General features: G+C 40.0%; 1 protein-coding gene across 4 annotated transcripts in view; it reads left to right on the top strand.

Annotated features, from left to right (window-relative positions):
• The first annotated feature begins 13,277 nt into the window (after positions 1-13,277).
• Positions 13,278-25,813, top strand: part of LOC128891456 (transcription factor collier) — a 90,118-nt gene continuing 77,582 nt past the window's right edge. For 3 of the 4 annotated variants that reach the window (XM_054150948.1, XM_054150947.1, XM_054150950.1), the window contains exons 1-2: positions 13,278-14,373; positions 23,595-23,748. In XM_054150948.1, the coding sequence (XP_054006923.1) occupies positions 14,303-14,373; positions 23,595-23,748 (225 nt within the window). In that variant the 5' untranslated portion in view covers positions 13,278-14,302. Of the gene's footprint in view, positions 14,374-23,021; positions 23,749-25,813 lie in introns of those variants that run through there. The other variant, XM_054150949.1, reaches the window with a different exon arrangement.

Genomic DNA, 25,813 nt, shown 5'->3' with positions numbered 1-25,813 from the left:
CGAAGAGGATACTTATTACGATTATCAATCTCCTGGTCTGTCTAGATGGATGGGAACCAGTTCTGTTCCTTGGAAGGTGGTCCTTGAGCCATAGGTGTGACAGACATTTAGTTGGCTCCATTTACGTTAGTGCTCCGCGCAGAACTACACTCACTGTCGAGAAACGATTAACTTCTGTCTTCCTTTTCGTGAACACGGTAGCCACGAGTCGTTTCTACGGACGTATACACCGGATTAACGAGTAGTCGGGGACCAACGAGTGATAATAAAACCTGAACAATCAAGCGGCACGTGTAAGACGATGGCGGGCGAGAAACGCATGCCGGAATACAGGAGGAAGCACAGGAAGCCTAGACATCCGACACGGACCGTAGAGTCTCGTTGGATGGGCGTACAGGGTGGAGACGATAAAAAGCAACCTTTACGGTGTGACGGAATTACCACTATCCACCGACGAACCACCGTGCTACCATCGTACGCCTTCATCTCTGCCCTCGATTTCAGCCATACTCCTTCGTGTATAATTGTACCTGGGGCGAGATTGTGTCGTTACTGCTTTGTTAGCGTCCGCGTAATGAGCTTTTCGTTGTTCTCGTAAGCTTTTTGATACCGCTTAGATTTCCAACGGCATTCACCGAGAAATTTCTAACGCCTCTTCTCCCTATCAGAATCGTTGATTCTGGCCCTCTATCGATCAGTCGTTGATCGTTATTATATCGAGAGGATTCACTATTGAATATTCTACATTGGCGTATTCTATAATTCATAATAAAATAATTACTTATGAATTCTGATAATATCGTCTCAGACATTTGGATGAAGATTTAGGTGGACAAAAATACGACGTATTAAACTAGAGACTAATCGCATGTAACAGATATCTAAAAGACTTTTATTTGTTTAACATATCGCAATTACACTGTATATATTTACAAATTATAAGTATATACAATGTCGAAAAAAACCAACATTATCGAAAATATTGCAATTTCATACAACTTATACCATGTCAACCGACTTATACGGAAGTCTACTGTAACTCCAATGAATCTTTTTATACAAGACACCAGCGTCATTATAATTTGTCGGAGATTCAAGTCGGTTACATTCGACTTGCACAGAGAATAGATATAGATGCGTCTTCTACGACATCCCCTGTACGAGGTTTTCAGCGTAACGACCGGAGTAATAGCGAATTTACAGAGGAAACAACGAAACAGGGTGTCCGAATTAAGCGAGCCGTGGAAACAAACAGTGGATATTGCACGCAATGTGTCGCGGACGGGGCCCAGAATAAGTCCTGTGCAAACAGGTTAATGTGCGAAATACACACATCCCACGGTGTCTAATATTGCGGGAACGTCGCCGGACAAGACCCTAACGCATCGTCCTTTCGTTGGAAACGTAACGTTGATTGCCACTGGGAGCGAGCCACGATATTGCAACCTCGCCTACAGCTTCAGTTTGTTGAATAAACAACGCTCAATATTTAAGGTCGATTAATCGTGGCTGTAACTCGTGCAGAGATTGATTTACTTCCTTTTAAACAACCCATGTCTTGAGTAAACAGAGGTTGGATGTAACAATATGTAGGAGTAATGTGTTACACATTTAAGAATATTTGACACTTTCAAAGCAAAATTTTATAATATTCAAATAATGTTACTTATTTTTATTATATTCTTTCTAATTTGTAGAGATAAATGTGTTTCTTCCCCCTCATTATATTAAAATTATAATTTGGTTGTAACATTTTCCATCTTTATAATTTATGAATGATGATAATGGTATTATAAACGACAAATTTAAATTTGTATATTTATATCGCATATATACTCTTTTCGTGATTATAATTGTCATTGAGAAATTCCGTTTTTATGTCAAATCGTTTCCTTTAACCTTGATCTCCTTTCGTATTAGAAATTTCAAACATCTTTGCATTTTCAAAGATGCGAATATCCACCTGCAAGAATTACAAGCGTGTATTAAACATTCATTGACATTGATTAATGACGAAAGATTGAACTATTATTCCAATTATTATTCTAATTATCAAGTATTTCTGTGATGAACTCGTTTATATCGGTCAGGTGTTCCATTATCGACATAGCTGTTTCCCAAAATCGTAAGACGGTGAATGTCAGACGACGGACACTTGATTAGCCTTAAAAACGCAGGAGCACCGAGATAATCGTTTGAAATGTCACGTGCGATTGCACAAATTCGCGAAACTCCACGGATGGGCGATTACATTCGCTGTATTTCGTTAGGGGTTAGAGGCACGCAGAGGGATACGGGTGCGTTTACACAATTACGCGATATTACTGCTCTGGGCAACGGTAACTCTACTAGCTCTCTACCAATAAATGCATAATCTCGTAATACCATTGATTTTCAATTCGTTATTTACCAGCCCTCGGTGGGGTTCTCAAATGGAACAAGTGATTTTGCGCAGTTTAATCGATTCGTCGATTCGTAACGTGCCTAACTGACCGTAAAGTTGCAAACCAATAATTCGAACACCATTTCCAAAAATGCCACCGTGTGTACGAAATTGCCGTCCGATTTCTCCATTAAACGGTCGATGATCACGTAAATTGCCGGGAATTTAAACATACATTTAAAATTAATTACGAGAAAAAAAAATGGCTGGACCAACGGAAAACCTTTCGAATGAAAATCGTGGAGCATTTGTCACAATTGACCGTTCGATAAATACAAGTTACATTAATATCACCCTCCCTGTTCGAACACTCGGTTAGGTGACCCTCCGTAGTGCATCGGTCCGTGCACCGATGCAACAGACCGTTTCAAACAGGTAATGCATGCGATATTAACATTGGCAATTTTTCGTATTAATTAACTGGGAATGTGCGGCGGTGCCCAATTAAAGCCGATAAAATGTGTATGCCACCCGACATACCGATTCGAAAGATTCTTTCTGCGTGCGCCATTTAATAAATAAAATATTATTTGTACGCAACGCGTGCTCATACTTATCGTTGTTGTTTTTCCCGGGGGCGCTATAAATGCACGTCCAGACTATTGATGATAATGAGTTGATTTGTTGGAATTTTCCATTCTATAATTATCATCGGATTATGGGGCATGGTGTTGTTGGTATCGCTGTGTCTTTGTTTCGCGAGAAACTAAACAACTAATTGTTACCGTTCGAGGAGCGTTGCGTTATGTTATTAAAACAAAAGACTAACATTTCTACTGGCCCTCTGTAGTCCCTTTACAGATTAGTCTACGACAGACGGCATCCTAATGGCTTCCAGTATTACTGCTACATGTTATACCACAACAACAAACCTCCTAGTGGCTCTCTCTAGTTCTGCTACAGGTTCGTTCGCGACATTCAGCTTCCTAATGGATTTCTGTAGTTCTGCCAGAGGATCGTCTACGACATTCACCTTCCCAGCAACACGCAGTGATAAGTAATAAACCTCTGATTCACAATTTCTCAGCCGCCCTTATCTCTCGGCTCGCAGCATCACCAGATCCGATAAATAAAATGAAATATTCGTCTGTTAGACGTGACTATACTTACTTCTGTAAACGACAGGCAACTTACCACGCGTGATTCAGGTGGTAGACACGCAACCTTTAATATCACAAGAATTGAACATTGCAAGTGGTACCTCGATTAACCGTCTTCGTTGTTACGGAAAGTGTTCTTTATATCATATATACTAGACATTTTAATTAACAGGAAATAATCAAGTTGTAACCTGAACACAATTTATTATTTATTACAAGAATTTTAGAAGCTATTAAGTGTTTGCGAAGAGACAACGTTTCCCAATATTTTCTCGCGTTTCGCCTCGACAATACAAATACCAAATCGATATCAGAACAAGAATTGAACGCCTTTGTTGCCTGACGTCATCGTGTGTCCGTAAGTTTATGCAAAGGGGTGGCAGGACACCGGGTCGGCGGGCAGCGGATACCTACATAGGAGAACAAGATGGCGTCTTCCCATGAGGATTCCCGAACGAGGCCGCAATCCAGCGGATACACGTCCCGTCGACAGCATTGGAAACCTCCCCCTTATCCTCTCCCTCTTTCTCTCTACTTCTCCTCGCTTCTGGTCATCACCCTCGCGCCCCCTAGCTTTGTCTTTCGCCCTTTCGTGCTACTCTTCCGTCTCCATCGCCTTTTATTTCTTCTTCTCTTCGACTTCGTGCGTGGTTTAGCTGCGTTTGACAGTGCCTGCCTCGTGCCCTTCCCCAACTTTTCTCCATGTATATGAATGCACGACCATAAAAACTTAATGCGGAATACGCGTGCACGCGAGCTCCCGTCTACGAATTAACGATTGGGCATCCATATCGACGGGCATTGGCTGCTGATCCGGTTAAATCGTTAACGAGATATTCAGACTACCTTCCACGGCTCCGATGGAATCAAACACTTAGCTTTTCAACAAGTCTTTTGATAATAAAAACGAGGGGAATCTATACTTTGCATCGCCCTCTATTACGAAGAAGAAGAGTTTATTTGTTTGTTTGAGACGGTAAGAAAACGTTAAGATGCTATAATTTACTGTTAATTTTTTTTATTTGCAGTGGTAAGGTTATCTATATGGTTAGCATCTAATGAATTATTTCTTGTCTCCCAACGAAGCTTAATTTGTAATTGAGATAATTGTATTTGGCATAATTTGTCACTTAACAACACGTAACAACTTTATTCTCTGTATAGTCTGTTACAGTGCAATGAAGTTGTTAAACGAAAGAATAGAAACACAGGTTTTTACACGGGTGCCTAGTAACATAATGCTAACAATTGCAACACTGATTTGTTCGTTTGGGAGATCGAGTTATCCGAAGTACAATTTTTGTCTGCCAAAAAAAGCAAGAAAGTACTTAGCAGGGTTTCAAATGCTAAACCAATGGAATAAGCCACATTTTCGATAATTTTTAGTGTACACAGGAAAGTCGAAGTCGTACACTCGTACGGCCCTCGCGGGTGTTCTATCTTTGACTGGCGCATTTTCCGCCCTCGGATCACCGTATCGTCTCTCTCTGGAACGATTTCTCGACCTGGATGCATCGTTACACTTTGGCTAACTGGCCGAATTCCCCGCGTTCATCCCCAAAACGATCGGCTAACGACTCGACGCACGAGCATTTCCGCCCCTCGACGAACCTTCAATGAAATCGTCGATCTACAGGGTCAGTGGTAATTCGTAGTACTTAGTGATGATGTCGATTGCCATCCCACAAAACCAGTAACGTACATATTGTCGTTCCGTAAACGAGTATTACGCATTCAACGACGTCTTCATGTATATACCTTTCATCGAAGTGTGGTGTACCTTGAATTTTCTATAGATAAAAATTAATCGATATTTTGTGGCAGCTGGAAATGGGGTGCTCAAAAAATATATCGCGTGATTTTAGTTACGATACTTTCTATTATTGTCATATAGTTTATCAAAGTGTCATATATACAGTGCGAGGCATTTGAAACAGGTCACCTTCCCTCGTAAAATTTACACCAGTTAAATGTAATTTCGATAAGAAGGGAACCTATTCCAAATTGCGTACCGTTGGATGCATAAAAAGGACGAATAATAAATCGGCTCTGATGAAAGGAGGAAAGTGAAACAAATCTCACGCATTATGGGTATTGAAAGAAAATGGGAAAACGCAACTGTGGTTCCGCAGGTCCTATCCACTTATACGTATATGTCATAGGGATCGTAGAATGGTCAGCAACGTATCGAGTGACCGTACCAGCTTATCACTAATTCACAGAAACGTAGATCCCTGGATATAAAAATAATTTGGTTTATGGAAACAGACGCGTGCTCGATCCTGGTAGGAGGAGCTTGCTTGTGGTTGCAGTTCTATGCGGGTAGGACTGCGTGGAATAAATCATGAAGTGCTTCCTCGAACTGTCTCAAAATGTATAGGAATTTTTGGCTTCAACAAATATTTGATTCGACGTGAATTCATTTCTTTGCGCCCATCGTAATAATAAGTTAGTTCTGGTGTACAGGCATTGACGATTGTACATGCAATACTAAATAAGTCAGTAATAAAATAAAATTAATTGGCATAATGCTCGTAGATAGTTTTTATTCGTTGATTCAATGTGCTAAAGAAAATTGGAACTGTTGTTAAATAGAATAGTTCAATGTCTTTATTTTAAATTACGTACTCAACATTATTGATAATAGCTTTCACGAACTTTGTACATTTATTTGTACGTATTACAAACAAAGAATTATTGAATTATTCATACATTGAATATTATAGGTCACATTAAATTCTGCAAACAATTTTCGATTATTTATTGCTTTTAGTGCTGTAGAAGAAATCACAACGAACACAATGACAATGCATAACGTCATTTTTATTGACTTTATTACTTAAAAATAAAGATGTTACAAGTATAATATCCCAGCCTGTCTTGATAATAATAAATTGGCTAGACCAAAGATATTGTACAATTATATTATATCTATACGTGCTGTAACTTGATACTTATAGTATCAAACATTCAAAAATTATTCAAAATTTAACCCATTTTGTACGACACGAAGCACCACTTTTTACAGTAGACATTCATTCGAACGTCTGAAAATGTATCATGTACACGCACTGAGTGCTCAAACTTACAAAAAGATCTTGCACAAGGCCAATCTCTATTTGGGTATCATTCTCTGTATAAGTCCAGTGCTTCGCGTGCATTTCTTCTGTATTCGCCAAAGGTCTGTAACAAGTCTACAAAAAATTTAATGACGATAAAAAGTTCGCGAGTGAATGTCAAATACGCGTAACTGGATCTGCCTTCGTAGATTTCATTAATTCTAGTCTCGATACTACTATAATATTTTCAAAAACAACATTGGAACACGTACAACGGCGTAGCATTTGATATTCCATGTAATAGAAAGTTTTTTTCATTTTTTCTCTACCTATCTCCACAGAAGAAAATCGTACCTCGTACATAATCTTCACGAAAGAAGGATTTCGCGGAATGATTTCCAGTTGTTGTCTATACGGGGATAAACCGCCGAAGGATTAGGTGTAAAAACGCAACGGATAATAACGTTGACGCGGCAACCTGTTGTCCAGCCCTTTTGAATGGGAGCACACAAGCAAGATAACCGTGCTAATAAATGGTCCTGGTCAGAGGCGCATCTGCGTAGGAAAAACTTTGCTTGAAAAACTTGAGCACCCCTTGGGGGCCTCTGCGCGCCCCCGCGTTCTCCCCCTCCGGAACAGAGAACGGTATTATCATTATAATCGTGCACTGATGCGCTGATCAGTCGTATTGTTATACCAAATGCCGAATTTCGAAGTGCTCGAATACGCACGACACTCGATACTATACGACTCTTGTCGTTCCCTTTTTCACGAAGCCGGAGATTCTCGAGAAGCTCGAATATTTATCGATTTCTATTGCTACAGTTTATATAGTACATTTAAATTATAGTAGGTAGGTGATTTATAAGAAAAAGGATCTTTTATGAAATACGATTGATGCGTAAATTGATTTTAGTTTGTTAACTATTATATACAGTCAGTCCCATAAGCATTCGTACCTTCTACGTTTATTGAAGAAGTTTATCATACATAGATAAGCAAGGTAAGTACGATGTTTATTAATATTACGAAATGAAACGTTTACAAATTGTACATTATAGAAGTAATTCATATCTCATATTCTCTGTTTCGAATTTTACATTCATTATGTAGGAATATATCTGGGGGCTTATACCTCTGCAGAAGAAAATGAATCGACGGTTTTGAATCGTGGTCACTCGTATTTCAAACTACGTGAATACACGATACTTGCTGCTGGTTGAACTCGTGAACGATTGACAGGTTGATGGTCCTCGCCGTTAACGCAGAAGACAAAAATAATCATTCGCCCACTTCACGATACGTGCGTGCAAGTGCAAACAAACTCGGTCATAGAATTCTGGACAGTTTTGGTCCACGCACATGTTCAGAATTCGTGAGCCCTGCCACCGGGGGTTGCCACCCCACATAAGCATCACATATGTCAGAACATCTTTGGCAATGCCCCCTTCCAGCCTTCGCAGGATACACCATCCGTAGCAGGCACATCACCGCTACTGGGGTTAAATCCACGGGTAGTGTTATAGCGGGGCAAATGTGGCTCACTTCGGGGACACGCCTCCGTTGGATTTCAAAGAACAGCAATGCACATCGCACGCAAACTTACACCGTCAATGGAAACGCGTAGACAAGTGCACGTAGAGCTATTACCATTCTGAGAAATGGTCGGATGATAGTGATCATTTGTAAGTAGAACGGTATTTTGATTATTGGAATTGGATTATCTTGGGTCGAAGGAACGCTCGGTGTTAAGAGATTTCTGTTTCAGTTGGAATTGTTGTTTCTAATTTTTTAGTTTCAACCCTTTGCACTGGGGAGGTGACTCTCGGTCACTACTAGCCTCGACGCAGTAAATCAACCAGCAATAATGTTTCTTTAGGTTTAATTTTTTTGGAACTCGAAGTGTCGATATAATGATTGTCCGTGAGGCAAAGGTGATACGATTCTCAAATTTCAAATTAAAGATCACACCTTTGAAGTTAATCTAAGCTTAGCATTCGTGGCAATAGAATGCTAAGAAAGCATTTCGAGTTGCTGGTAGATACCAGAAAGGAATGCCTCGACTACAAAGGGTTAACATGATGTGTTCAATTAGGAAAGAGTTGTCTTAACTGGATCAGGGTTGTAATTAACATCGAATTAAGTGGAGTGACTACAAAAAATTGTATGTATCAATCTATTGGATAGAATACGAAAATTGAATAACAATATTATTCGATACATACTAATGTTTTCAACGCAGGCAGGAGTTGTAAATGACCGTCAACATACACAAGATCTTCATTCCCCGATTTCCGCAACCAAATTACTTCGGTAAAGACTGACACTTTAGCGATTAAGCTGACATATGTCGGGGTGAACTTAGTGTACGGTAGAACAAACACGGAAACCGAAATCGAAATATTATCATAGCCCAATAATAGGCTTAGGCTGTTTCTGTGCTAGCCAAGGCAAGGCATATCGTAACTGCAAGCCATAGAAGAGACGAATCGCGCGACCCTACCGATGGGTAATTGGATTTGGTTGATGCGGTGATGTTCATTTGACATCTTTGAGACGCGTAACCGCATTGACACCGTTTGCTATTGGATTATCCGAATATTTAAAAAAGGCTTTGTGAATGTGACACGTCAATACAAATCGTACTTCGAGCCTTTCTTGGGGTTACTGTTTACGATTAAATTCGGAAATATTTTCTAACGTATAATCTAGAATTATTTAAACAACTAAAAAATAAAAGAATAATTACACTAGAAATGATAAATAACTGCAAGAATTTAATTTCACCTATTCTTGCAAATCATTAGGCGTGTACAGTTTCAGTAATGTTGCTATAAATCCACATGAACTTGGAATGATTTTCAACAGAAAATAACATACTAAATGTCACGTAATTTCGAGTATAAGGAATTATCATAACGAGTGTAAACGATCACAGCAACACGAGGATAATAAATTTATTCGTTCTTCCATCAAGAGATTATTTTTATGAACGAAAGAATCGTGGAACATATGTGCCAGCTCTACTGCTAAATGAGCTCTCATACTCTAGATCACTGCGCGTCGTTACCATAAGATGGCAATGTTACAGACTGTTGGGCAGCCGAGAGGGATCCCATGAATCACGGCTCTAAGAGACGAGCTTTTAAAAAAAGAAGAGGATGAAACCGGTTTGGCACGCGCGCATCACGAAGGCTTCATAATGACGCCTGCAATCTCTTATTAAACTTCATTATTATCATTATTCCTCTTACACAGGAAATTACCCAGTTGGTAAATTAATTTTGAAAACTGTACGTTTAATTGTAATAATTCTTACTTCTAATAAGGGAGATCAATATCGTTAGCTCGAAAAATTAGACATAGGCCTCAGAAATGGTGTCAAAGCTTGCTATAAACGGTTCCGAAAATGGGTACAAATGATTATTTTTTTATATGCATGGAAATAAAACAATTGGAATGTATCTGAAAGAATCGCTAGTAAATCGTTAGAATCATTAGTAAAGTGAATACATCTCTTTCGAGATTTGAAAGCTTCAATAAATATAAAACAAATCCTGAATTACACAGATGGCAATATACATACCGCTTAGTCTTCTATTATTTAAGGCTCGAAATTATAATACATCAATCTATAACTTTACAACAGAATATAACACATCAAAGTTACTCCGAGGACATGCCAGTTTGTAAATGCAAAACGTTCAAAGACGTGAACCAGAAGAGGTCGACGAGAAAAAAAAAGGGAGAGAAGCCAAATTACCCGACACAAAATGTACTGTCTTTACTTGATAGGCCTCATACCCCCGGAGCAGTGGCTCTCAAACGTGAATCTTCCCGTGAACGAATTTAAAAGTAATAGGTTCACGGCGTGAAAAGAGGAACATTGAGAAACACTTCTTATAGTCCTCCGCTTTCTTCTCTCCCTTTTAGATTCACGCCAGAGCAGGTCCTTCCTACGTCGTAAATTTATTCGAACAAATTCTATAATTACTTTTCCGACCCGGATGTCACACAAGCCTGGATTTATGTGGCAATTCAGACATTTCGACAATTATACACTCCTTGATTAATCGAATACGCTTCCACGGGTAAGTAGAAGGTTTTTTAAATTTGCATCAAGCTTCACGCTCGGCGAAACGTAAATAAAACATTTAAACATTGATCGAACATTTATATTTACTATATATAATGCATTAAATAACACGAATAGCAAATCCTTCTGTAGTTACTACGATTTAAAAACCCGTAATTTAATTTGGGAGCAACGAGTTATACTCAATAGTACGATACTAAGTGCAGTTGTATAAGTTATACAACATCACCTGACTTTTGCACAAATTAGTACGTTTTACATATATTTATAATATAGTACTAAATAATATACTTTGAAATATACACTAACACTTTGGTATTAAGAGATTGTTACTGAGGGGAAAATATTAATTTTTAAATATTCGAGCGAATAAATAGTTCAGTGTGACTATTCCCTACTTATTTACCAGAAATGAATTAAATTAAAGTAAATAAAAATAGTGCACAATAGTTTGTAATATACCGCGTGCCGGAGACACCTGTATTCTCGCAATAATAATGTTACATTCAGTTACACAGAGTCAGTAAACACAGAGAATATACAATTTTCTTTACTCATTTCGAGTCTGTACATGGATCCACTTTAGAAGTTTCTTCAAAACATACTATAAAAAAGTATTAGACTTCACAGAAAACTTCTGCAGAAACACCATACGCAAGTTTGAAATGTGAAAGAAATTGTCTACACTTTTTTCTTTGTAACCTAGAAATCTGTTACAACTGGTATTACTAATCGGTTACGTTGTATCCTCCAGTTCCACTGCTAATTAACGGTCTCGAAAACAGAAAGCCCACGATATGAACGTAGAAAAAGACAATAAAAGCAACACGTTCTTTGACCACGTATTCCTTCGAAGACAAGTGATAACCAGGTGTAGAAAATTACCGAGAACGCTAAACCTGACAAGACGAAGATCAGGTATTTAGACGAGTTGCTAGTGAGCTTCGATGGTCTCCTGAGGGAGAGACCATGGATTTCCCCGTACTTGATTGCGTTTCAATAAAAACCAGAGCAGGTTAAGTGCGAGTTCCAGGCAGCTTCCACTTCAAAGTGAGGTGTTTCTTCGCGATACGTGACGCACCTGCCATTAGATGTCTGCACGTCAAGATAGCTTCCTTGCCAGACGTCGACGTCTCGCCTGAAAAGGATACACCGACTACTCTGCCACCGGGGTAGATTTCAGCATACCAACTTACAAATACCGGGCCAGCAGTCTTTGCTCGGTGGTTTCCTTTTCACCCAGCCGTGATTATGCTCCCTTTTTTTTTCGTGTAGTTTATCGTCGCGTAACTTGCCACCAATGGAATTCTAATGGGCTGCTAGAATGGAATGTTAACGCGTAAAAGTTCAGAAGAAATTTTCGTTTACTCCAGAATGCAACTAGTCGAACGCCAACACAGCGAGAATTCACTTTTCACCCTTGGTACCACGATTTTATAAATGTTTGATGTTATTTTAAACAAGGAGTCATTTCTTAAGTACTTTCAACCGCAGAAAATCATTTTTACACTTCAACCATTTCGAAATACATGCGAATTCGTAAATTATAGTTTGTTTTAGCAAATGAAATAATAACATTACACAGAATCCGTTTAATTTCTTGTATATTCTGTAATTTCAATATCGAAAATATATAATAAATAGAGAAATAGTTATTATAAAATGCACTTGTCTGTGATGTCAAAGATGTCGTGTTTATTCACTAGTGGACGATGACTTTTTATATATAAAAAGGATCACATCAGAAACTATCGATCCCTTATCAAAAATAAAACTCAAGCTTACAACAATGCTTACTCGAACATTCAATATTCGACAATAAAAAAATCGTAAAGCAATAAAAAAGAGAAAGAAGCAGGATGTTTTTAAAGGTACAGGGACCTTTAAATACGTATTGGAGTCTCCAGAATTTAAATAACCCAGATCTCCCTCGATCTTTTAAAAGTCCTCAGCATGGTTCCGTAACAACGACGATTTTTACAAAAATAATATTGGTCCGTTAGAACAAAATGTTTTCGTATATAATCAAATATCAAAAAGCAAACTTTAAATGCGATAATACATAGAAATAATTAACAAAGTCCTAGAAAGCTATTTCGCGCCCAAGAAGAAGTCAAACGGATTCGAATTTTTCGTTTTTTTCCCCGCTTCAAATTATTATATTCAGCTGTTGTCAAGTTTTTTGCCCCGTCCATCGAATCGGTCATGTTATCACGCGAAATGACCGTTCGAGAATGATTTAGTCGAATAATCGGGATTCGATGATCGAAATAAACGGAGCAGAGACCGACGCCAGCTTGAAGCGACCACGGCGCGCGCCGGAGTGATAGCCTTGTGGCGTCGCCGTCACGGCGCCACCGTCTTTAGCCAGAGATGTGGGCGTTGGTAGCGCGGGAGGACGCCGATTTTGATTGGTCAGGGAGGAAACTGTGGATTGGATGAAAATCGAGGGTGGGCAAGGAAAACTCGGCAGGCTGTTCGATGCGTCGCGTTGGTGGGAACCACACCCACCGAGAACCTCGAGACCCGTCCCCGTTGGGACTCGCTGGCACGCCGCTCATGCCGGCCCTGACACATTCGACAAGCGGCGCCGTAACGGGAAGCAACGCGCGGCTGGGGACCTTGAAGGACCTCTCTTCTGGTCACGAGACACCCTCCCGACACTTTCGTGCCGACGATATACGCACCACGCCACCGTCGCCCGCTGCTCAGATTACCGTTGCTCTCCGCGCGTATCCACCTCGATTACCGCATCCCAAGTGGATCCTTGGAGGATCTCGGAGGATTCGTCGCGTGGACACTCTTGGGACTCCGAGGACCCGCCGAAAGAAACGAAGATTTCGAGACTGTCGGGGAACCGGAGCCACCGGTTGCCGACTGCATAACGCGCGAATAGCGTGTGACGGCGGAGTGATCGGGTTCAGTGACGTCATACGATAAGAAAACAGTCGCGGTCGGTTGTAAACAAAGCAAAGTGAAAAGTAGAAGTAAAAGTAAACAGTGATCAGTGGAAAGAAAAATAGGGCAGATCGTGTTGTCGATCGATCGCGAACTTGTGATTCGTTAGTCGTTCGGTTACACGCGTGTGCGCCGACACGCGGTCGGGTGCCGAGTTGATGGTGTGACGGGGTAGCAGGTCGCACCTGTTACGAGCGTTGATGCGTAGCCACGAGGCATCTATGTTGGACGACTCGATCGATTTGACTTGCTCGTGAACAATCGTGGCGCCGGGCGGGAACATTCTGACCGAGAGGTGATCTCTCTCGATCAGGTGCGCAAGGCTCGGTGAGGAGCCGAGGAAGGTTCTCGCGGCGGCTGACACCGAGAAGCAGAAAGCCTGTTGCCCCAGGAGAGTCCGTACGGCCTCACGACGCGGTCCGACGAGTGGAGCGGTCTCCTGCCCAGCTCCACGATCGTGGGTGCTGGGGGGTCGCCATGGCTCGGACTCGGCGCAGGAGGTGGCACGGGGGCCACCACCGGGGGCGGAAGCCCCGTCGAACTCGAGGGTCACTGGGGACGTAAGCTGTACGGGGCGAGTGTAGCTCCGCCACCGCCGCCGCCTCATCACCACCCGCGGGCGCCGCTCGTTTTCGCGCCTCAGGACATGAGGCAGATACTCAAGGAGGAACCCGTGCCACGTGCTTGGCCGCAGCCTGCGCTTGCCGATAACGGAACGTGAGTACTCGCACGTTTTATCACCTTTCTCCTCGACCATTTTCGTACCTGAGATTCAGCTCTTCCCCCTTACCGATACGAAACTGGAAGATGATTCTGTCACTCCTTTTTAGACGAGAAAGACTCTGATCAGAGGAAACTACGTTATAGATTCTTTTAGTAAAGATTCCTTCCTTCCTTAGCGGTATAAAAGCTGTTCTGTCCTGTTCAGTTCTTTTTTCTATAACGATTACTCTTTACAGTTTAGATTACAGTTTAGATTCTCTCAGCTAGCAAACTATTTTTCTTCTGTCAATATGAAACTCAAAAGCAATTCCGTCGCTTCTTTTCCCAAGAAGAAGATTCTGTACAGAGTAAATCGCAATTCAGATTCTTCCAACAAATGTTTATTCCTCTCTGACTAATATGAAACTCGAAAATAATTCTGTTACTTCTTTTTCTACAAAGACTTTGATTAGAGATAGTCACGGTATAAATTTTTCCATCAAAGATAGCAATATAGTATACAAAAAGCCATGATAAGAGTGGAAGTACGAGGTGTGGCGATTAAATAATCGGACTGGTGCTGCCACCAGCAAATAGTAAGCGGGAAACAAACGCATAGCAACTGACAGTTGATGTATCAACTCTACTAACGTCCTGAACAATTGTTAAGATCGCGCGTCATTTATTTTGACAATAGCAGTTGTTACTAGTGCACCGTGTACTATCTTTTAAGCGTTTAAATAGAGCAACGGGTGAACCTCAAGTTTCTCGTGAATCTAGGAGAAACTATCTCGAATGCTTATCACGCACTCAAGTTTTTGAGTGGTTTACAAGGTTAAAAAAAGGACGAGAATCGAGGTTGCGACTGCACGTCGCGAACGGACACAAACGATCGAAAAATTGGCCAGTTAATTCACAAAAATCATCGTTAGAGTATCCGAGATATAGCTTAGGTAATAAGAATAGACAAAGTAAGTGTTCGTCACATTTTGCACGAAACATTCAACATGCGAAAAGTGTTGCAAAGGGAATCACGAATGACCATTTGCACTAACGTTTCAAACGACAGTGAAACTGCTCCTAATTTGTTAAACGCAGTGACTACCGGTAACGATTCGGTTCAAACCGTAAAAAACGTATCACACGGGTTGTTTGTTATAATTTCCTATGATGCTTGTTCGAAAAGGAAAAAGAAACCCGGATTTTTATCGTCACGATAACAGTTTTCGCAAAGCGACGGCAAAGAGTAGCAAACATCAACTCCATCTTGTTCTACTCGCTCTGCTGTCCCATAGAAATTTCGCTACAATGGTGAAATAAGCGGCCTGGGTAGAAGGATGCGACAATATAACACAAAGTTAACTAAAATAGAACACCCTCCGTCGTGTCACACTTCATCATTTTGCGAGGGTTTACAAAATTGAGATAAAAAAAGGATTTAAAGAGCGCTGGTAACCGAATGTCGCAGGCCGTCGGAAAGCGGCGACGCGTCGCAACTTTACGTTATTGTCAAGTCCTGATACTAAAAACATGACTCCACGAAAATGTATTCAATGAAATTAGAAGAACACAAACGTTGCGAAATAATTGGTGTTTCTTACGCTTTTATAAAAATTTCAATGCGATCGCGTGACGATAATGAGCCATTTATTAAATTCACGTTATTATACTCGTTGTGAAAAATCGCAGAACATGTATACTTTTACATATGTTTCGCTGTAACGGGAATTTAAAAATTATTTCACATTTTTCCGCTGCCATTCGACGCGCGAACAGACTCGAATTACGCCGTATCATCAGGGAGCGACGATAACTCCGTGCCGCAAGAACAAATGCCCAGTTTATCTTTGGAAGGCGGGCATTTCAAAACGATTCACACGTAGATGCATTTGGCGAACGATAAACCGTGTTTTATTGCAGCCTCGCTTAAGGGATTTGTACGACGTGCAAACGACGAAGGTACAGATACGCGGACTCGAGAAGGTAAACCGACCGGGTTGGGGATGCGCTAATCCAATAGCAGTTCTCTTAACTAACCCCTTCCAAGTAGCGTGTCACGGGAACCGGCGACCGGAATCGAGTTAATGTAATTGAGAATTTTAGCGCCTTTTGCTCTACTCTCTTTCTCGCGTTACCTCTTTTACACGACTGTTTTCCATTCGGGCCGCTATGGTCATTTGCGTTTGAGAGTGAAGCTAAAAAAAAGTACCGCGCGTTAACTCAATGCTTGTAACAAACGATATATACAACGACGCTCATTACGTTGATTTATAAATTCGATATTTCTATCGTTTGCGTTGAAAAGATTAGATAGTACAACGTATTGGGAAGTTCATTGAGATCCCAAATCATTGTTGAAGTCAGTTTCTTGTTTCAGCTGTTTCTTCAAATATGCTTGGAGAGTATCGTAAAATTAAACGTTTGCTTAAATCGCTGCTGCTTCTATCATAAGAACACGTTGATAATCAATTTCGGAGACGTTACCTTTGATAACGAGTCGGTTACAAATTTGTTTAGGGCGGGAAAAATGTTCTTACATAGTATTTAATTGAAACGCTGTTAAGACAGTTTCAACAAGCGGCTTAGAGAAAATGTTGAATGTCGAGATCGTTTCTGTTCAAATTTACGGTGGAAAGTTTCGTTTTCCTTCGCGAGGAGCGGTTGTAACACACAGACGTGCTGAACCGCGACTCGGAAACCGGGTGCGAGAGGGCCTGGCGAAACTGTTTTAAAACTCCCAGCAAACAGACATAAACTCTCACGCTTTTTAAAAACCCCTAAAAAAGTTACCCATCTAATGAAGCAACAAACCATCCTGCTCGACGAAGGGACACGATGTGTCGCCCGTGGAAAAACGATGACTTTCTCTGGGGCTCTACGAATGAAAGCAAAAGGAACGGACGACAAAGAAAGTACAAAAACAACTGTTACTTTTACGAATCGGCGAATACTTCTTACGGACGGTATATTTATAGAATTTCATACGAAGTAGTAAAAAAATTCAAAAAGAAGACACGATTGAATTTTTCAAATGAAGTAACGTTTTGGATGTTGCCGCTATTTGCGTCTCGTAATTAAAGAATATGCCTCTGCGTTATCTACGTATATCTTGAGATTAATAATTATTGATAAAAGCTGTGTCATCAAAGGAACACTTTTTTCTTTATCACTACATGATTGCTTCAACGCAGGAGACTGGTTTGCTTGAATAAAGATTCTTTTTTTTTTAAATTACTTATATATTTGATATGCCGAAGGTATCAACATTTTATTTCATTTATTTTAATAACGACACTATTCGATATATTAAAGGTAACGATTGGCAAGTAAGGTCTCTTTAAATTTAACTAGCATAAGATGAAAGAAATTAAAGCTTTAATGTGCTAGAAGGAACCGAAAGTGTAGTATTATGGAAATCGCAAACAAATAAGGCAAGCTACAATATTGTTGATTGAAGTAACAATTTAAGGAGACAATTGCTTAAGGTTATACGTTAAAAATATATTTCTGGAGAAATTTTATATATTTCTCTAATATATTTCTCTAAATAAATTGAACGGAGTAACAAATCTTCCAAGGTTGTCCACAAAAGTGAAACGATTTATATAGCTGGTGTTTTCTTTCACTCGAGCACCTAATAGAATAATATAGTTACCCGCGCTCGAGTGTACTCGAGCACAGTACTAGTTACAAGGTTAAAAGTTTACCACGAAGGTGATTCAGTTTACCTTTTCGTTGCCTTCGACGCATTTAGCGTAGGACGTTATGTGATTAAACTAATCATTGAAATTCGATAGTGAATTTTGTTACGATATACACAATTGCTTGCGCAGATGTAAACGTCGCGCGTCACAGTTTCTAAAATCAATTTTGGTTTTTCATGACGGTAATAATAGTTGATTTCAATATAAACCAGCATTTTATTGGATTTATGACAATAAGTAATAAGTAACATCGTTTAGAAAATCACTGCGGCGATGACGGACAACTGTAATTGTCAAAGAAATGGTGTGTTACGTGGAACAGTTATAAAAAAAAGAAATAAGAGATCAATTAGAGTACTCCAACAATTTTCAACCAGATCAAACGTTTTAAGCAAACAAAGTATGTGATGTTTATTTAGTGAAAGTAAAAGTTTAAATTTTACACAATATAATAAATCAGTACACGGAGATCAGCACACATTAAACAACGATTAACATTGAATTTTGTAACTCGAGGTTACCAAATAATTACCATATTACACAAATCTACTTTATTTTTAAAATACATATTTCCCGAGACCGTGTACCAAAAGGAACCTAAGAAACGTGTTGTCGTTCCTATAGTCACGAATAGAATTGATAATTGCAAAGAAATTGAATAAATTTTTGTCAGAAGCAACAGCGAAATATTGCATTAAATTGAACACCATTCGCGACAATGCGAACTGGTCGCGAATTACATTCGGATATATTACAAATTGCTCATTATCTCCGCGCGCATTATGAATCACATTGGGTGCAAGCGTAAATAGACTGCGCTTCGGCCAACTCGTAATAACTAACGCCCGGCGGTATACATTAACTGCGGATTTATTGTAATTCTCCGCGATTGCTTTATCCACGAATTCGTAACTGTATCCACGGGTTTGTGTTATCCACATATTTCGCTCGTGATGCATTGTGTGCAAATAGCATAGATTGCGGCTCGCGTGTGAAGTATAGAGTAGCCTGAACGGTTATTCGACGATCTATGCTTTCAAATTGCCATTGAGTCAATATTTACACCGCGATCGATAACACGAAAAATTGCTACGCATTTGAACAACGAATTTGACCGTAAAATTTAATTATCGGCTAAGGACTATTTACTTTCATAACGATTGCGCATAGCGTTACTCGGCGAGCAAGTAGAACAAAAAAAAAATGTTTACGGCAATATTAGGTATTATGGAAATGTTATGAGATAGTTGCTATTATAAAGAACACGTATTAGTAAATAAATAGATTAATGTAGGGGACTTTTAGGCATGTTCAGCTTAAACTTAACATTTGTGAATGATTTGTATACGTTGCTCGAATGTATTTATAAAAATAATTTACAAGGGATGTATGTAGATCTTATTTCATATTATTCAGGCTACTCAAAAAAACCATTGATTTTGTCTGTAAAAAAGTGTTATTGGCAAACAAAATAAGAGAATCATTCGTTATATTTCTTAGTCCACGAACATGGATGATGATGTTCCTGCAATAAAAACATTGCATTCGTAAGTCTGCAAAATCAAGAAGATGTAATATAGAATTATTGTAGTCTACCTGTGTAATCTGCCTTGTAAGAGCCTTGATCGCACTCTACCTCCAATTGAAACATTAATCTTTAGTTTCTTCAAATAAAGGATGGCCTTATATTACTATCATAATAAACAGACGATTTATCACTTATCGTCCGAGCTGTGAGTGCAGCTCGAAACCAACGAAAAACTAGTATCGTACGAAAAGGCGCACCTATCGTGTCCTACATCTTCATTTGCGTATTTGGCGTGCTGTGTATACCAGGTTATCTTTGCTGGCCGATCGAATCACGGCATTGCCTCACCTCAGTCGTCGTGAAAGAAAGGTTACACAGTCGGAATCGGTGAGCCTCGGGGCTGAAGGTAACGCAGCGACACGTTGCGCGCCATCGATGAGCGTTATCTGCTATCCAAAAACGAGCGCATGGCAAATTGTACTCGTGAATACCATGCGCGCGAATCGAAACCGTAATTATCACCTCTGTGTCGCTTAGCTTGGGCTTGGGCATCCCGTGCAGGCGCATTAACGACTCGTGCAACGTGCGTCACCGACAGCGCATAACCCTTTGCTGATGAAAATTGTGTTCTTATTGGTGCGACGCATCGCGTGATTTGATATTTCGAGAACCTGAGAAATGATCCAATACTTAAAATTCGAGAAATTGGCATTGTTTTAAAGTTTCAGTAGCCCTACTACTATTAACATAAATATTCAGATTTGTCTATGTAACATTAGAACTTGTACTACTTTTATGTATGTAGCGTATGCAGCGTTGCAATGCAAGCGTTGGATCCTTAGGATATTGTTTATAAATATTTAATCAGAATTTACAGTTTGACCGATTACTGCCATGCTACAAGGATCAAAATAAATGAAAAACTGTTTGAAATTAAACTGCACCCTTGTGCTAGTATCTTTGCACGGATTAACTACGTGGACAGGAAAACGGAACGAGCAGTTTCTAAATGGTGGACAGCACGCGTAGCAAGCGACGAGAGTACGAAATGAAGCGAAAAATAGCTGCTTAATAGCAGAATATTGGTGCGAAGCGCTCTCTCACCGCGTGATTATAATTAAGTATACCGAGCTGTTAAATTGCCTCGGCCCCTAGTACCCACTGCCACATTCGCGTGTTGCATATTTTCCCACTTTTTTAAACCTCTCTTTAACCGGGACATTCCAAATTCCACAGTATTTCCGCAGCGTTTTTCGTGGAAATTTCGCCAACGATGTAAAGTACTCGAAAATCCTTTTCCTATTCAAGTTTCCCATTTCTAGAATATATGTCAAATTTATTTCTTCATTTACATTTCAAAATCATAAATATATAGTATTCCAACGTTTAAATATAAATTCATAAAATTCATAATTTTATACAAAAAATATCGACGAATGCAAACAATAAGGCGGAAAGCGATCGCAGTCGAAAATGATTGCGGGTCCAATCCGCGAAATAAAACGCGACCGCGCGAATTCGCATATTGTTATTTTAACGAGCATAGTCTTGAAACCGTGCAGCCGCGGCGCTCCGCAATCCGCAACGGTTTCCAAAAAGGTGTGCGGCAATTGCACCGCAGGTGATAATGTAACGGCGCAGCAGGACGTGCCTACACGTTATATAGGAATTGGTGCATGGCAAACAGGGCAAAATAATCGGACGTCGAGAGTTATGGGGCGCGAACCGGCGGCCGGTTAATCAGCCACCGATAATTATCGACACGGGCAGTACATCACTCCCCTCCCGACCTCTCTGCCACCCCAGTGCCCTCCTTCCCTCCAGCGGACCCTCTCTTCGTTCTGTACCGGATTCACCACCCCCTACGACCAGGAATACCCGGCTGGCGAACCCCTTGTAACCTCCTCCTCTGCCTCCTCTGCCTCCTCTGCCTGCCGGCAGACCGACATCCCACCGCCTACCGTGACAAACGCACCGCCGATACCATCATTTATTTCGCAAATGTGCTGCAAAACTGCCGCTATTCATTTTCGGTCCAGTCGATTCAGTTTTCCGCTCCGAGAGTCCATCCTGATGGCATTCCGCGCACTCGCGCGATCGTTTTATCGCTTCACGGCGGTGCCATACAGCCGCGACGCTCCTGCGATCGTGGCACCACGCGCCCACGCCGCATCGCGACCCCCATTGTACGATTTCACTGTGGGGGAGTGTATCCGACGCACCGTGCTTCAAGCATTCACCTTCGAAAGACCTTTGCGTCTATCATTTAGTGTAATACGTTTCGATGCTGGCTATTTTATAAGGGATTAGGTCTAGTCAGCGGCGTGAAAAAATGGGTATTTTAATCATTTTTTTTTTTGTAGTAGTTAATTATATTTTATAAACAAATAATACTATGTTATTTCTTTCTACCTAAGTTATTCTCGATTAACTCTTTGAGGCACGGTTGGATTAAAAGTGTCCCCCCATTTCGATGGACCGTAATGCATGGTGGGACATTTTTAATCCCACCTCGAAATTTTGTAATAGCTGCATGTGTATAAATGTGATAGCTTTATTAATAATGATATAACAATTTCGTTTGATTTAAAATGCAATAAAATTCCTGTGCAACATGTGTCTATTTTATGACCTGAATTCCTGTGCCGCAAAGAGTTAATATTAGTACTACTACGAATTATTAAGTATTACTATAGTATTAGGATTACTCCAACAAATTATTAACTCCAACTACTAATTCCCTCTCAATTTGAAATATAACACAAAAATAATGTTTCAAGGTAATTATAATTAACTTCAGCGAAAGTTAATAGTCCCAGAAAGCAAAACAATCTATTAACTGCCTACAAATCTGCAACGTAAATGAATTCACCAGATGTCTTTCTATAACTGGGACAAATAATTTGGAAGCATCGAAGGTGATCGAGGAAAACACGGCATTATTAGTCGTGGCGTGTAGCTCGGTGAAAAATCATGCTTTGCGAGATCAATCCGAATTTAGTCGCAGACACGGACTACGTGAAGCAGCGGACTCGAAAAGGGGACTTTCCGTGCTATTACTCAAAGATGGCATTGAAGTCCGGTGGCCTAATCTCAGCACATGAGACCTTAATGGGATTTTAAGGCGTCGAGGCCACCTGCGCGCTCCCCCACGGACAACCTCGTTTGTCTTTCCTCTTACCAGTTTGGGTATTCTTATTGCATCCAAGGTCGAATAAGACATACCTATCTGACCCTACGGTAGTGAATCTCACTGTTAACATCCGAATTTGGTATCGAACATCGTTTTACGTCGTGCAACGCACGTCCTTTCTTCGTTTCGGTTAGGCGTAACGAAATGCTTGTAATTCTTTTTCCGAGCAGAAACGAAGATTAACGTACGTGACAAATGTTGCAATTCGTGTAATGAAATCTTTTGTAGAATTTTTTTAAGACGAAATATACATGCAGCAAGTTATCGAATGATGAATAGGTATACGTATCATTCTAAGACTACAAATAATAATGTAATGCGTGATTGAGAACAACTATTGGACTAAGTTATTCGATATACATTACAATATAAAAGGACATAATACTTTTATTAACCCTCCTTTTCTATGGTAGGTCGGATCCGACGTTGCCACCTAAAAACCCATTTATCTCGTACAAATAGAGGGATAACTAACTAAAAAAAAAGCTGTCGTTTAAAACCAAATTAACTGTCTTACTGAATTCAGTTTTCAGAGTTGCAAAAATCTAATGATGGAAGTAATATGTCGGTCGCTTTTGACCTCACCGTAGGCGAGGCGGGTTAAATGCACTTTCTTAATCCTTTACATTCGAACTTCTCGTGACTAAATGTAAACCAGTGCTTGCGAGGAGCACTTGGAGTGAAAAGAAACCTTCTAGTGCACAGGCTTAAATCTGTTTAATTATAACCAATCGTTTTTTGTTTTTTTTTTTGTTTTAACAGAGTTCAATCCAAAAAATACTAAATAGTTTGTATTATTTGTGGATTTCAGAGTCGGCGTAGGCAGAGCACACTTCGAAAAACAACCACCGAGTAATTTGAGGAAAAGTAATTTCTTCCATTTTGTGATCGCACTTTACGATCGACACGGTCAACCGATCGAGATAGAAAGGACTTCCTTCATGGGATTCGTCGAAAAAGATCAGGTAATACATTTTTTATATCGTGCGTGTTAACAATAAATATAGTAATATAAAATTAATTATACGAAACGAACGATTATCGGTGCAGTTATGCTGTTCAGTGTAAATATAAATAAGACATACGTGTAATTGTACGCATAAAGGAACGTTAGGAAAATCGCGTACGTTCATCGATATCAAGTTAAAAATAAGTGATGGCGTCGAGTGACAACTTTTGAATTTCAATGCTCGTGGTAGTCCTGGTCTTCCCGGGAGAATAAGTGGAAAAAGGAAAGGTGGCCTTTATGACATCGGGGAATATCGTGCGAGCGTACGCTTATCGCGATAATTGCCATTTCCATCGGGGGTGACGTCAAATATTAAACGCCTCCGCCTATGCGTATACATATCGATAGTCGGCGGGGTACACCTCCAGCTTTTCCAGCAATTAGTCCGACAGGCGAAAATCCATTGGCCGCGTGAGAAATGGACGGACCCGGTCGTAAGTGTATCGATGCGGTCACGCGAACCGCGTAACTTACCAACAATAACCCGTCTCTCCATTTTCGTTTGCCGCCGTGTCCTTCTTTCCAATCAGTGATCGCTTCACGTCGATTTTCCTCCATCAATTATTTGTTATTTAATCACCGAAGCATCGGAGACCTATGAATTAATAATTAGTCACAATGAACTTTCGTATAACGTGATTATCATTAAGTCTACCGCGACCGGTGAAATGATCGTTTTCAAAATTTGTGTACAGTTTTTTGTTTTATGTATGAACAAATGTTATCGTGTTAAGTAATAGTTAAGTTTCGCGCGCATGAAAAACTTGCTCGATTGAATTGAGTGCCAGTATTCATTAACAACCTAATGTATTTTCATTGCATTCGAAGAAATAGACACAAGAATTCCTGCAAATGAAGTCGTTATACGTGCTTTGATCATTCGATCGTCTGTCGGTTTTCTAGAGGTCGCATTAATTAGAGAAAATCAGTAGTAAATGGATGTTTCTTTGTTTCGTGCTTGAAAGTTGATTCATAAATGATTACAAAATTGTTACATTGACAAGTTACTTTTACTTGTATTTATTTTATGTAAAGGGCTCTTGAGGGCTCTCATCCCTTCGAAATTAAATAGAATCAGAATAGACGATGCAAAAGAACACTGCTTTTATTTCAAGGAAAGTATTCGATTACCTTTTGCTGTAATAAATAATGGAGTGAAATAAATGGTCGTAATAGTTTCATTCAGTCAATCATCTGGTCACAATGAGACTACGAATAAGGCAATTTTTTTACTCACCGATCGTAGGGACATTATTGAATTTTTCATACAAAATCTACTTCGCTAGAAACTAATTTTTTATATTCACATTCAACATGTATGAATATTTTATCTTATAAAAAAGATAATAAGTTGTAATATTCCTCGAATTGAGATAATTTTAAGACAATCGATATCTATTATAAAATAATTAAATCAAGTCACTTTGCGTAACTTTCACTCTATCCGAAACAATCAAACCTGACAATTCTCAGTAATTACCCAGCAATTTAGCCTCTCATACTGCTTGCTCGTGCGTGGTTATCTATTTTCCTGTCAACGCGAAACCCAGAGTTATTCGATTGATCATTCAGTTGCCATGAAGACATCGGATATCAAATTAACAACCCACCACCATCAATAACGTATTTATACGTGAGGACGTGTACGTTTAGAGTCGTTTACGGCGACGATCGAAGGTTGTTTGTTTCCGTCCGTCCCAAGGCAGATGAAAATTATCGGCAGAAATGATATCTGACTCGTGCTTGGATACTTGTCGCAAGCCTGTACTGGAATGGGAAGCGATTGTCAACGTAGTAATCGTTAGAGCTCCACTTTCTATTGGTCAATTAGTATAGCTGTTTAAGGAAAAGTTGACTGCAACGCAGTTCAGCGTTGATTCTTGCACAAGAGAAATCGCTTCACCGGGAAAGACTTCGGACAAACGGCCATGCGGATTTGTACAAATACTCGCGTACTCCTTCCTGCCACGTGTAGAAGAACCAGTAAGGTACGTGTTTGTACATCGCGAATCGATACGTGT

The sequence above is a fragment of the Hylaeus anthracinus genome, unplaced genomic scaffold, assembly GCF_026225885.1.
Source record: "Hylaeus anthracinus isolate JK02 unplaced genomic scaffold, UHH_iyHylAnth1.0_haploid 12001, whole genome shotgun sequence".
In the NCBI taxonomy this organism is placed as follows: domain Eukaryota; kingdom Metazoa; phylum Arthropoda; class Insecta; order Hymenoptera; family Colletidae; genus Hylaeus; species Hylaeus anthracinus.
The sequence above is the reverse complement of the archived record's forward strand: the minus strand, read 5'-3'. Positions and strand labels throughout refer to the sequence as shown.